This window comes from Asterias amurensis, chromosome 15 (assembly GCF_032118995.1).
Source record: "Asterias amurensis chromosome 15, ASM3211899v1".
In the NCBI taxonomy this organism is placed as follows: Eukaryota; Metazoa; Echinodermata; class Asteroidea; order Forcipulatida; family Asteriidae; genus Asterias; species Asterias amurensis.
In genome coordinates, this window is record NC_092662.1 from 9863832 (window position 1) to 9877704 (window position 13873).

The 13873-nt window shown below is 43.2% G+C and overlaps 2 protein-coding genes across 2 annotated transcripts; both read left to right on the forward strand.

The window, feature by feature from the left end:
• Positions 1-10280: 10280 nt before the first annotated feature.
• On the forward strand, positions 10281-11045 carry LOC139948399 (uncharacterized). The gene has a single exon (XM_071946544.1). The coding sequence runs from the start codon at positions 10281-10283 to the stop codon at positions 11043-11045; it is 765 nt and encodes a 254-aa protein (XP_071802645.1).
• A 228-nt stretch (positions 11046-11273) lies between these two features.
• LOC139948401 (uncharacterized) lies at positions 11274-13612 on the forward strand. Its single transcript, XM_071946545.1, has 2 exons — positions 11274-11763; positions 12699-13612. The coding sequence occupies exons 1-2, from the start codon at positions 11274-11276 to the stop codon at positions 13610-13612; spliced, it is 1404 nt and encodes a 467-aa protein (XP_071802646.1).
• The last annotated feature ends 261 nt before the right edge of the window (positions 13613-13873 follow it).

Genomic DNA, 13873 nt, shown 5'->3' on the forward strand with positions numbered 1-13873 from the left:
TCTGACTCAACCGCAATGTCGTGCCCTTGAGAACTACGCCCATTTATGTAAACTGCCCACGTTCGTCCTAGGAAAAAAAATACGCTTGCGGGGGGCGGTATGTCGGTGTAGGTTGTATAGACGTCACCTTCACGCACACAAATACCCTTCGGGCCCGTCATCTAATAGTCTTGGCCCAAGACGATGGTGCTTGATTCTGGATAGTGTACTACGCGCGGTTGAATCGCCAAAGCGCGCCCGCCACGGTATGATTTAGTTACGTGGACGGCTCGAAATCTAGACTACACTCTGCAAGCTAGATGGTAGCTTGCAGAGTGTAGTCTAGATTTCGAGCCGTCCACGTAACTAAATCATACCGTGGCGGGCGCGCTTTGGCGATTCAATCGCGCGTAGTACACTATCCAGAATCAAGCACCATCGTCTTGGGCCAAGACTAGTCATCTAACAACTCACTTGTTGATGTCATGGCCATACTATATTGTCCCTGCTGTCAACCAGTTTGATTGGTCACCCGATACTCTTGCACCAGCAGCACAAATTGAATTGAATTGAGTGAAGTGTGGAATCTCATGCACTTTTTCGCACTATAGTTATTCCCGGGGAACCTTTGGTCGATCTTTTTAAACTAAGAAGAAAAGCCCTTTTCACACATACCATAAGTATTTCCTTGGGTTTGATCGTTAGTGTGAAACGGCCGTGCATATTCCTTTGAATTAGTACTCCAGGAAGTTACCTATGGGTGCGTTCGTTTAGCTTCCCTGGGTCGACCCCGTCGTGTGGTGTTTTTTTCCCCAGGAAAAACGTGTGCAGATAATTACCCACGTTCGTCCTGGAAAAAAAAAACTGCCACACACCGGGGTCGACCCAGGGGAGCTAAACGAACGCACCCTATATAAAATGGGATAGTGAGAACGGTTGCTGTAGGGTTAAAAACTCCAGGGATTTTCCCCGGGAGTTTATGAAAAATAGTGCCGCCGATCGCCTGCAATGCTAAAAGGGGGGGGGGGGGGCAATTTTAAGCCATTTTGGTCCATTTCGCGCTATTTTAATTATTTATTATTTATTGTTGGTGAGCTTATTAAAGACACTGTTCACGTTTAGTAAACAATCAAAATATAAATTAGCATACAAATTTACTTGGTAACGAGCAACGGATAGCTATTAGTATAAAACATTGCGAGAAACGACTCCCTCTGAAGTAACACGGTTTTTGAGAAAGAGGTTAATTCTTACTAAAATTTTAAAAGACTTCTGACCAGAAGCCTTTTCTATCTGAAAGCACACTATTGTACAACAAGGATGTTTTTTCTTTCAGCTTTTTCTTGCCATCAATGACCAATAATTGAGTCCAAATTTTCACACAGACTTGTTATTTTTATGCATATATGTTGGGATACACCAAGTGAGAAGATTGGTCTTTGACAAATTACCAAACGTGTGAAATACGCTTTAACTATTTAGGGTAGAATTCTGTAGACCCCCCCCCCCCCATCTCTTATGCTTCGATTGAATTGTTTAGTTTTGTGTTAATTTATTGATTACATTAATTAATTAATGTGTGTCCCTCGAGTAAATGTACACCCCACATACACCCAACCCCCACTCAAGTGTCTAAGGAGCTGAATGCACATTCCGATTTTCTCAGGGAAGTCAAGGGCTGTTTTAGATACAAAACTCGGATGTAAAATCTCCTAGAAATTGAATATTTGAATTTAAAATTTAAGCATTACTTCCCCGAGAAAACAAAACAATGGTCACTATTAAGAGGTCACATACACGAAACGAAGACACATGGCTAAAGAGGGGGAAACAATATTTCCGCCATTTGTAAACGCGTCTATACCACCGGGATTAGGCTATTATTTAGAAAGAAAACCACATAGTGCAGCCCCCCCCCCCCCCCAATTTACCCAGATGGGCGGTATGTATAGTTCTGTACGGTGGCCCACAACTGTCACGGCAAAACAAAAAACGCCACGGCAAAACAAAAAGCACCACGGCAAAACAAAAACACCACGGCAAAACAAAAAGCACCATGGCAAAACAAAAAGCGCCACGGCAAAACAAAAAGCGCCACGGCAAAACAAAAAGCGCCACGGCATAACAAAAAGCGCCACGGCAAAACGAAAAGAGCCACGGCAAAACGGAAAGCGCTACCCAACGGCAAAATGCAAAGAGCCACGGCAAAACAAAAAGCATGCGGGTTAAAGGTCGAAAAGAGTCGCGGTGATTCAGGGATAGGATATAAATGGTCAGCACGCGCAGTGTGCAGTTGATCTTTAGGCCCACGAAATGTGTTGTCAGAAATCGTGTTGGTTTATGCATGGAGGAAGAAATATAGGAGCTCGAACGAAGGGACTTCAAAAGTCGAACCTGCGGTACCGCGGTCGTTTAACAACACCTCGTAATCACCGACATACCTTATACAGACAATGGGCGACCTGGCGTTTGTGAGTTTGCGCGTGCGCACTTGGTTCTTCACTCAACCATGGTGTCTTATGTCGTATGGATATAAAACAGAAAAACAACTTTTTTGAGACGTGATAAAATTTGTGTACACTTGTGCTCACCAAATCGAAAAACACAATTTAATACCAACCACCCTCGTGTAACTGGCGGCCTGGCGCACTAGCTAAAGCATTCACTTGACTTAAGGAAGTCTAAGTGGTGACTAGCGCCCTGTCGTAATCATGGGTTTATATTATTCGTCATGCTTGAAGGTTGTAAAAACATACACTTATCCGCTAGTTTTGGATGAATGTTTTGGCTACTTGCCCCCTTTCGTATCGTGTTTATGGGTAAGAAAAGGTTCTTATTTGATACCTACTATATCATGGATATTGTTGTTTTATCAATTGCATTATAGTTCGTTACTGTTTATACAGAAATTTGTGTCTATTTTCTAGGGGTTTGAGAGTACATGTGCATGTTTATTTTGCTACTGTTCATTTCATTGTTTCATTGCATAAAAATGATTCTAGATTTGTATTTCATTTCGTCTAGGCTAAATAGAGTCGAAGTAGTCATTAAGTGATCAGGGTTGAATGCTGGAAGTTTATCAGCTGGTCTATATTTGTATGATGATTAAGGACTATATACACGGTGTGTTTATAAATGATTGAAAAGGTCAAGTCATTAAGATGGTTGCAGAAACCGTAGGTTCAATGCGGACGTTTATTTCTATTAGGGAACTTAACTTCAAACTGACTAATGCTAGGTGCGTTATAAATACAGTTCTTTAGTAGTATGTTATGATGAATGCATACCTTCTTGTTGTTACTTATCAAATGGTAATTTGTTTTCTGTTATTTATCTTGTTACAATTTTCACGGTGATTTGAGACTAAATAAACCAGGTTCAAACATCAGTAGAAGCTTCACAGCAGATGTGTTATAGACCACCACCCCCCCCCCCCCCCCTTTGAGTGCTCATAGTGCGCTACAGTGAAAACGGGTGCCTTCATGTGAATGTACTACAATTCTACCCTGCCTCACCTTGTGTTTGATGTTTCTCCATGCTGTTGGCCATGATGTGCTACATGTACTTGGAGCTGCTTTAATACCCCTGTGCTCTGATCTTTGCTGTTATCAACTCGGATGTCCAAGCCAAAGTTCTGATGCTAGTATAAACTCTACCGTCTTGATCTCAAGAACAATATTGGTCTACAATGTACTATACGGACTTGATGCAGTAAAGTTCCACAAGGACTTGAAATGAGTGACTGATTTGTATTGTGTTGTTGTAAACATACTTCTATCAATCAGTTTAAGCTATAGTTAATTTAGCAGTTCTTGCCTTTTTGAATATTAATTTCCCACATCACATGACAGTGTGTTTCTCCATTTGAGCCTTAAAGCAACAAAAGGTTTTGCATAATTTTCTCAAGTCATGTCAACTGAAGACCAAGAAAAGGAAATCGCTGCTGCTATGGATCAAGGTCCACGCCGCAGTGAACGAGAGAGAAAGAAGACAGAGAAGGCCCAAGTACATCTTGAGCAAGCCATACAAGACAAAGAACGAAGGTTCAACAACGCATACTCAAGATGGAAGGTCGAAGCACGGTTAGTCAGAGACGCCCTTAAGAACCTTTTGTCAGAAGAAGAACTCGAAGATCAACTACGTAAGATCCACAATCGCCTTCACTTCGTAATGAATGATTTATGAAGAACTACGAAACCTGAGAGCACTAAATCCGCAAATTCTTCGTCAAGTAGATTGCGCCTCTCAGATTTCCGAGGACATTGAATTACTGATCAAGAAACGACTCGGAGAAGTCCAGGAACAGTACTTCAATACAGAAGTCGCCTTGTTCAATGTTCGTGCTAGTTTAGACAAGAAAAAATATCTATCTGTGTTTGGAAGCATCACGGAGTCTCATGTCTCGTCATGTGTTTCCAAAGCATCACATGCTTCGTCATGTAAAACTGAGGCAGCTGCTGAGCTAGCTGCAAAAAGGGCACAATTTGAACAGGTCAAGAAATTCAGGCCCAACATGATAAACTGGTACAAATTCAGGCAGAATTTGAAAGAAAGGTAAGAGAAGAGGAGCATAAGTTAGAAAAAATCAAGGCAGAGAAAGAGATGCAGATTGCTGCAGCCCGATATAAGGTATATGAAGATGAAGAGGAAGAGCAAAACACCTCCAGTGGTGATAGTCATGGAACACCAGCATGTCAGGAAGAGAGTAGCCCAACTCGCACCTCTCTCCAGACTCCTAGTAGTGGTGGTTCAACTCCCCCAATTCATCAAAGGCATCTACATAACATCAGTAAACTTAAAAAATATCTGACTTACTCGGTTACTGAACAGGTTATTACATCTCTAGTTATGTCCAGGGTTGATTATTGTAATGCTCTGCTTGCAGGTCTTCCTCAATCTACGATTTCTCCTCTACAACGTGTCCAAAATTGTGCAGCTAGAATTCTTACAGGTACTAGAAAATTTGATCATATTACCCCTGTTCTCATGAAATTGCACTGGCTTCCGGTAAAGTATCGTGTTATTTATAAAATTTGTCTGCTAGTTTTTAAATTAATGTATAAACAGTCTAGCTCCAGGCTATCTTTGTGAACTATTGCTTACGGTTAACTCAACTTCACGTAGGACCACACGATCATCCTCAGATAAAACTAGATTGCAACCTGTGAACACGAGATTATGTACTTATGGTGACAGAGCTTTCTCTGCAATAGCACCTCGTCTGTGGAACCAGCTAAATGTTTGTCTCAGGGAGGAAAACTCCCTCTGTAGCTTTAAATCTGGGCTTAAGACACATCTTTTTAGGGAAGCATTTTTAACTTAAAGTATTTTTCTATGTTCTTACTGCCCTGCTGCTTCATATCATTGTTGCGGTTGTTTATAATTGTTGTTATCATAATTATTGTTTGTGTTTTTTACTGGATCAAACAATTTCGGTGGCTTTTACTCAATGTGTTTGATTGATTATATTCATCTTTTTACTTGTACATGTATCTTTATTGTTTTATCGTTTTTATCTTTATTTATTTTTATTTTTTTTGTGGTTAAAATTTTGGTTGTGGTAAAGCGCCTGGGAGCATTTTTAATGGATTTGGCGCTATATAAATGTTTATTATTATTATTATTTCATTTTATCACAGCATGCAAAAGAAAGATGTCATTTTCCTTTGTGTCGGTAACTCCTCGAGTCGGGCTACGTCCCGTAGCCTTAGATCTCAAGAGTCTTTCTCAGGATCCTCGCCGTTCCCAAAAGCGCTGCCTTCTGTAACAGATCTACCCTCACATTTGTCCCTATTTCATCTAGATGTTTCCCCAGTGCTTTGGGAATGGTGCCAAGTGCTCCAACCACCACGGGGACTACTTTTACCTTTACCTGCCAAATCTTACGAAGTTCCCTAGCCAGGTCCTGGTACTTCTCGATCTTTTCCATCTCCTTCGAAGCTACCCTTATACCACCTGGCACAGCTATGTCAATGAGATGACACATCTTCTTCGTCTTATCTAATAGCACAACATCCGGACGCCTATGTGGTATAACATGATCGGTCTGAATGTTAAAGTCCCAAAGGATCTTGACCTGGTCGGTCTCTACAACTTTTTCCGGAACATGTTCGTACCATTTCGCAAGCACTTTGACACCATACTTCTTACACAGATCCCAGTGAATCACCTTGGCCAGCTTGTAATGTCTTCCTTTGTACTCCGTTTGGGCCATCTTACTGCATTCGCTAACAATATGAAATACAGTCTCCTCTGCTTTATTGCACATTCTACACATAGGAGAGACGTTTGCTTTCTCTATCCTTGCCTTCATTACATTTGTCCTTAGAGACTGGTCTTGCGCCGCAGTAATCAAGCCCTCTGTTTCCTTCTTTAGTTCTCCACTCTTTAACCAATTCCATGACTTGCTGCTGGCCACTTCCTCAGTACACCTCAAGAACCGGCCATGAAGTGGTTTGTTCCTCCAATCTTTATGTCTTTCCTCCTTCCTTTCCCTCTTGTATTCCTTCGGCCCAACTTCGTCTGCCCTCGTGTACCTTTGTCCAACTTTCAACAGGCTCTCCTCGGTCCTCCTGACATGACAATTCAAGCTTCTGCGCTCGATGTTAACACTGTCCGCCACGCTAAACAACCCCCTTCTGCCCTCTGACCTCGGAAGATAGAGTCTACTAACATTTGACCGCGGGTGTAGCATGCCATGCATGGTCATTAGTTTTCTTGTCCTCCTGTCAGTGACATCTAGATCTTCCTTAGTCCACTCGACAATACCCGCACTGTACCTCATCAAAGACACGGCCCATGTGTTAATCGCCTTAATCATGTTCCCCCCGTTTAGTTTAGACTTCAAACATTTTTTTACACGCCTGATGTATTCTGCCTTCAGCCTTACCTTTGATTCCTCGTGAAGGACATGGTCCGATTCAAGAACACCAAGATACCGATAACTCTCCTCCTCACCCAAAGCCCTCAACTGTGCACCATCAGGCAGAGCAATGCCATCGGAATGTACCCTCTTCCCCCTCTTCATGGTCATTGAAGCACATTTCTCCAGACCGAACTGCATCCCAATGTCATCACTGAAAATCCTGACGGTTTGCACCAAAGAGTCGATCTCGGCCTCATTCTTCGCAAACAACTTCAAATCGTCCATAAAAAGCAGATGGTTGATCTTGCATCCGTCTTTCTTCATTACATAACCTGCACTCACCTTCCTTAGAATCATCGACAGGGGCATCAGTGCAAGAACAAACAGCAGCGGAGACAGAGAGTCCCCTTGGAAAATACCTCTTCTTATGCATACCTTGACCAGATTATCATCGTTGGCTGTCAGATTTGTTCGCCACGTCTTCATGCTCTCACCTAAAAGACGTTTTACTGCATCAGCCACTCCAACCATATCCAGACATTCCATTATCCATGTGTGCGATACCATGTCATACGCCTTCTTGTAGTCAATCCATGCCATTGCCAAATTAGTCTTTCTGCTCCTGCAGTCCTTCAGTACAGCCTTATCGATGATAAGTTGATCCTTCGTACCTCTGGACCGCTTCTTACAGCCTTTCTGCTCCTCCGGAAACAACTGTTGGTCATTCATATGGCGGTATAGGTCTTCTGCAATCATACTGGTGAAGAGTTTATACATCACAGGTAAGCACGTGATTGGTCTATAATTACTGGCAATGTTACCTTTCTTGACATCCTTCATAATCAGCACCGTTTTTGCCTCAGTCATCCAAGATGGGACCTTACCCTGTACTAGACAGTCTTGCAATTGTAGGGCCATTCGCTCATGCAAACTACGGAAGTTCTTCAACCAGTACCCATGCACGTGGTCCAGACCCGGGGCTTTCCAATTTGGCACCTTCTTTATCTGTCTCTTAACCTTGTCCACGTCAATCTGGAACCCTTCTTGCTGTTGTACCCCTCTCAATTCATCTTTCACATCTGTTAGCCATGCCGCTTGTCGGTTATGTTTTACTGGTTTGTCCCAAATACCACCCCAGAAAGTTTTTGCCTCTGTTGGTCTCGGGCCCGCTTGCGTGCTGTCAGCCTTCCCATCCAATTCCTTAAATAACTGACGCTGATTGGTGTTAAATAATCTATTCTGGTGAAATTGCCTAACCCTGTCGTCATACCTCTTCACTTTTGCAGCCTTAGCCTTAACCCTCTGTTTGATCTCCTCTATTACAACACTCACACCCTTACGTTTGACGTTGTACTTTGTCATAATTGTATTCCTTAAGTCTGAACTATTCAATAAACCCTTATTCATTTGTTCTATTCTACAGAGATCTCTTCGCAAATCTTTAATCTGACCCTCCAGCCGACGTTTCCACCATGGTGTACTGTTCCCTTGTTGAGACACCTTTACCCCTAACTTTTCCCCTACTACAACTGCCCCTGCAAAAATAAGACGGTTATTATTATTATTATTATTGCAGCATTGTCGAAAGATTAACGGGTGATAATAGTAATAATAATAATAATAATAATAATAATAATAATAATAATAATAATAATAATAATAATAATAATAATAATAATAATTATCGTCGTCGTCGTCGTCGTCGTCGTCGTCGTCGTCACCACCCGTTAATCTTTCGACAATGCTGCAAGCTTTCCAGGAAAGTATCTCCCTTGGAAGACTGCCTGTACCGAAGCCAAACATATTCAGTGGAGATCCCATGCAATTTCCTGAGTGGAAGAATGCATTTACAGCGCTGATCGCACGCAAAAATATTGGAGCTGCAGATAAGTTGTTTTATCTCCGAAAGTACACCTCCGGAGCCGCAGCTAAGATGATTCAAGGTGCTTTTCTTCGCTCAGATGAAGCAGCCTATAAGGATGCTTGGTCTAAGTTGAACACTAGGTATGGAGATCCCTTCATCCAGAGGGCCTTTAGGGAAAAAATTGCTCACTGGCCAAAGGTGGAAGATAATGATGCCAAGGCACCTCTCAGCTTGCAATGATGCCGTACCACATGTCAAGGGTTTATCCATCTTAGATGACTGACTGTGAAGAGAATAGAAAAATGGCAATTAATCTACCTGCATTGGTCGGGAACCGATGGAATCGTCGGGTGACTACTTCACTGAAGAAGCAGGAGTATCCTTCCTTCAAGGTTTTCTGTGACTTTGTAGCAGAAGAAGCTGAGGTAGCCTGTAACCCGATCACATCGCCATTTGGGTTAAAGTTTCAGGAGAGTCAAAGGAAGGAAGCACGACAAGACAAACCAAAACATCAAGTTATGGTAACACAAGCATCTAATCCAATCGCACCATCTCCTTCAACCACTCCTCAATCTCAGGCATCTAACAACCAAGCCAACCCTCCTCCCCCTGCACATTTTGTGATGGCGCTCACTCCATCCACAAGTGCTCAAAGTTCGGAGACAAGTCTATGGAGGAAAAGACAAAGTTCATTCAAGAAAATAGTCTCTGCTTCGGATGTTTGAGAAAGGGTCACTACTCCAAAAACTGTAAGCGGCGATCCACATGTGCGAAGTGCAAGCGATCTCACACGACTGCTCTCCATTATGATAAACCGCTATAAAGTAAGATACCCGCTAAGGAGACGAATGAAAAACACGTCTCTGCTGTGTCATGCGCCACAAACAAGGGAGATAGCACAACATGTACGTCTATGATAGTACCAGTGTGGGTAGCTGCTACCTCGGATCCAGCTCGTGAAGTTCTCACCTATGCCATTTTGGATACACAGAGTGACGCATCCTTTATTCTGAATTCTAGGGCAGAGAGTCTTGGAATCAAAGGCCAACCAGTTCAGCTGAAATTGGCAACAATGACTGCGAGTTCAACAGTATCAGAATGCAGTCTCCTTAAAGAAATCACAGTTAGAGGTCTGCATTCAAGCAAGGTCATTGCCGTCCCAATGGTATACACCAGAGACTTCATTCCTGCTGAAAGGTCACTCATTCCAACTACTCAAACTGCCATGATGTGGTCTCACCTTGAGCCGATTGCTGGAGAACTTTCACCTATGCAAGACTGTGAAATTGGTATGCTGATAGGGTTTAATTGTCCAGAAGCCCTTACACCCAGAAAGACTGTGACTGGTCAACATAACCAGCCTTATGCCGTGAAGACCGATCTTGGTGGGAGGCCGATCTAGAGTTACAACCATGTGCCATAGAGTGATGTCTAAAGAGAGCCCCGCTGTTTTCAGGAGCATTTTGTCAGTGCTTGAAAGACGACAAAGGGGCCAAAGTCTCACAGGAAGATCTCCAATTTTTGCACATCCTAGAGTCTTCCATCACGCAGCTTGAGGATGGTCATCTGCAAATGCCCCTGCCATTCCGCTCTCGTCCATGTCTACCGGTTAACAAAGCTCAGGCATCTCTCCGTCTCAGCCATCTCAAGCGCAAGTTCGAAAAAGACAAGAAATATCAAGATGATTATGTCAGCTTTGTTCAGGATGTCATCGCTGATGGTGATGCAGAGGAAGCCCAGTCTGATGTGAAGGAGGGCGAAGTGTGGTATATTTCCCACCACGGCGTTTACCACCCAAAGAAGCCAAACAAGATACGAGTTGTGTTCGACTGTTCAAGTCAGCACCGGGGTACATCCCTGAATGATCATCTACTGAGTGGCCCCGACTTGACGAATGCCTTGGTGGGAGTATTGAGTCGATTTAGGATTCATCAGGTAGCCATATTCTGCGACATTGAAAGGATGTTCCATCAATTCATCGTCAGACCCGAAGACCGAGATTACTTGCGATTTCTTTGGTGGAAGGATGGGAACCTCACACGAGAGCCGACAGAGTATAGGATGAAGGTCCACTTATTCGGAGCTACTTCCTCACCAGGTTGCGCAAACTATGGTCTGAAGTATTTGTCTAAGAAGTACGAGAAAGAGTTCCCCTCCGCAGCCCCGTTTATCAGACATCACTTTTACGTAGATGATGGACTGATCAGTACTGAGACCAACAACGAGGCAATCCAACTCATCGATGAAGCCAGAGAGTTGTGTAGCAAAGGCGGCATTCACCTACATAAGTTCATCTCCATCCCAATAGTAGAGAAGTACTGGAATCGGTCCCTCTAAAGGAACGTGCTGCATCAGTTAAGGAAGTAGACCTTAACAAGGATGAGCTTCCCCTGTCCACCACACTGGGGATACAGTGGGATGTGGAGAATGATGAATTCTTCTTCAAGATTGAGACCAAGGAGGCAACTTTCACTCGTCGAGGAATTGTGTCGTTAGTTGCATCAGTTTACGACCCTCTTGGACTGTTAGCTCCATTCGTCCTCATACAAATTGCGGCTGCAGCATATGTGTCGCAATGGGAGTGGATGGGATGATCCTCTGCCTGCAGAGTTAGGACCACGGTGGGAGAAGTGGATGTCAGACCTTCCAAAAATTGCAGCGATTCGAATTCCACGCTGCCTAAAGCCGAGTCAATTTAGTGAGGTTAAGTCTACTCAGTTGCACCACTTCTCAGATGCCAGCACTTTGGGTTATGGCCAATGTTCCTATCTCAGAATTCAGGATCATCAGGACAGAGAATGCTCTACACTTCTGATGGGCAAGTCGCGAGTCGCTCCAACCAAGATCACAACAATTCCCCACCTGGAGTTGACTGCAGCTGTTGTATCGGTGAAAATAAGTCAAATTCTGAAGGAGGAGCTCCACCTGACAAAAGGTGAAGAAATCTTCTGGACTGATTCTCAGGTAGTCCTAGGATACATCAACAATGAAGCGCGACGCTTCCATACATTTGTGGCCAACCGTGTGCAAATGATCAGAGAGAGTACAGATGTTGGTCAGTAGTTCTACATTGAGTCTAGTTCTAATCCTGCTGATCATGCTTCAAGAGGGCTCACTGCAACAGCTCTTCAGGAGTCATCCTGGTACACGGGTCCTGACACAAATGACAACTGAACTGTCACTTGAGGATCCAGAAATAAAGAAATCGACAGTACTCAGCACAGCCACAGCGGAGTCAAATGATCCATTTCTCCTACTACTACTACTGTCCAAATTCTCCAGCTGGCCTGTGTTGGTTCGAGCTATTGCTAGACTTCGTAGAAGAGCAAAAGGAGATACAGATAGCAATATGAGCAGTGTCGAAGAACGAAAGGAATCGGCCTTATTCCTGGTTAAGTTGGTGCAGAAGTTTGAGTTTAAAGTCACCTGGAAGTGGTATTTTTTTCAAAATAAAGCTTTTGTCACTAATATATGTGTTTTGATGAGTGGAATGTGAATAAACAGTTAACTAAGGTTTTAAAAAATTAGTTCTTATGTTATTTACAAATTTAAGATTAGACCCCGACCCGAGAGGGCGCTGTTCGTGACGTCAATCGAGGCAGACTTTGCCTGCAATGCGTAGAGTAAATACGCTTGCAAAGTACATGTACGGACTAAGTCGTGAGTTTGTACATTCCAAAAAAAGATTTTTTTGTTTTTTTCCGGCAATGCCGACCCAGTGTATTGCTGCTGAATGCAGAAAAAAACTTTTTTGAAATGTACCAACTCACGAATTGGACGTACATGTACTTTGCACGTGTGTTTACTATACCGATGCAGGCAAAGTCTGCCTCTATTGACGTCACAAAAGGGGTAGGCGGAGTCAGCCCCCCAAACAACTTTATATATATTTTAAACATATAAATCGTGACAAACAATTACTAAAAAATTGTTTTATTGTTCGTAAGCATATACTCTTATGTTTGAAAGAAAAAAAATATATATTTCCAGGTGCCTTTAAGGAGAGACCCCCTAGTAAAGATCTTGATCCCTTCACCGATGACTCTGGAATTCTGCGCGTGGGAGGTCGCCTCAGGAATTCCTCACTACCTCTCTTCGTCAAACACCCAGTAATATTTCCAAAGGACAGTCACATTTCTCGACTGATCGCCGCTCACTTCCATGAGAAAGTTCATCATCAAGGACGTGGAATTACTCTGAATGAACTTAGAGCCAATGGGTTTTGGATCATCTGCGGTGGCGGTCTAATATCGAGTCTTATTCGTAAATGTGTGATCTGCAGGAGAAATCGGCGACCCACTCAAGAACAGAAGATGGCAGATCTACCTGAGGATCGTGTGGAATCATCTCCACCATTCTCATATTGCGGCATGGACTGTTTTGGTCCCTTTATAACCAAGCAAGGACGCAAGAACTTCAAGAGATACGGCCTACTGTTCACCTGTCTATGCTCAAGAGCAGTTCACGTGGAGTTGCTTGATGATCTATCCACTGATGCCTTCATCAACGGACTGCCACTACCACTGCCACCTCCGGGTAAATTTGTACCACAAGACATGTACCTTCGGAAGAGATGGAGGAGAGTGCAGTACCTTACAGAACAATTCTGGAGTAGGTGGCGAAAAGAGCATCTTCAGAACTTAAATCGCAGACAGTGCTGGGCCAAGCCAAGAAGAAACATTGAGGTTGGAGACATCGTCCTCATACTGGAACCAGAGGTGGCTCGGAACAGATGGCCCATGGGTGTAGTAGTAGTAGCTGCCAAAGACAAGGACAACTTAGTGAGGAAAGCCAAAGTCCAAGTTGGGACAAGGAAGCTCAATCAACAAGGGAAGCGTGAAGTTAAGCTAACTTTCCTAGAACGTCCGGTGCAGAAGCTAGTACTCCTTTTGGAAAGCACTTAGATCGTACCCCTCTGGACAGTGACATTTTGGAATTGATTCTTTTGTTGAGTTGTTTTTTATGACCTAGTTGTTTGAACACCTATTGTAAAGAGTTACTTATGATTTATTTCGCCTTTAGCAATACGAGTTCTTGTAAATCATAAATCAGTTTTAGTAACTGGTGGGAGTGTAACTGGCGGCTTGGCGCACTAGCTAAAGCATTCACTTGACTTAAGGAAGTCTAAGTGGTGACTAGCGCCCTCTCGTAATCATGGGTTTCTA

Bases quoted from the DNA above. Each gene is read 5' to 3' on its own strand.
- LOC139948399 (XM_071946544.1), top strand. From the start codon at position 10,281: ATGCCCCTGCCATTCCGCTCTCGTCCATGTCTACCGGTTAACAAAGCT.
- LOC139948401 (XM_071946545.1), top strand. From the start codon at position 11,274: ATGTGTCGCAATGGGAGTGGATGGGATGATCCTCTGCCTGCAGAGTTA. The intron at 11,764-12,698 runs GTCAGTAGTTCT...ATATATTTCCAG, and splicing joins CAGAGAGAGTACAGATGTTG to GTGCCTTTAAGGAGAGACCC.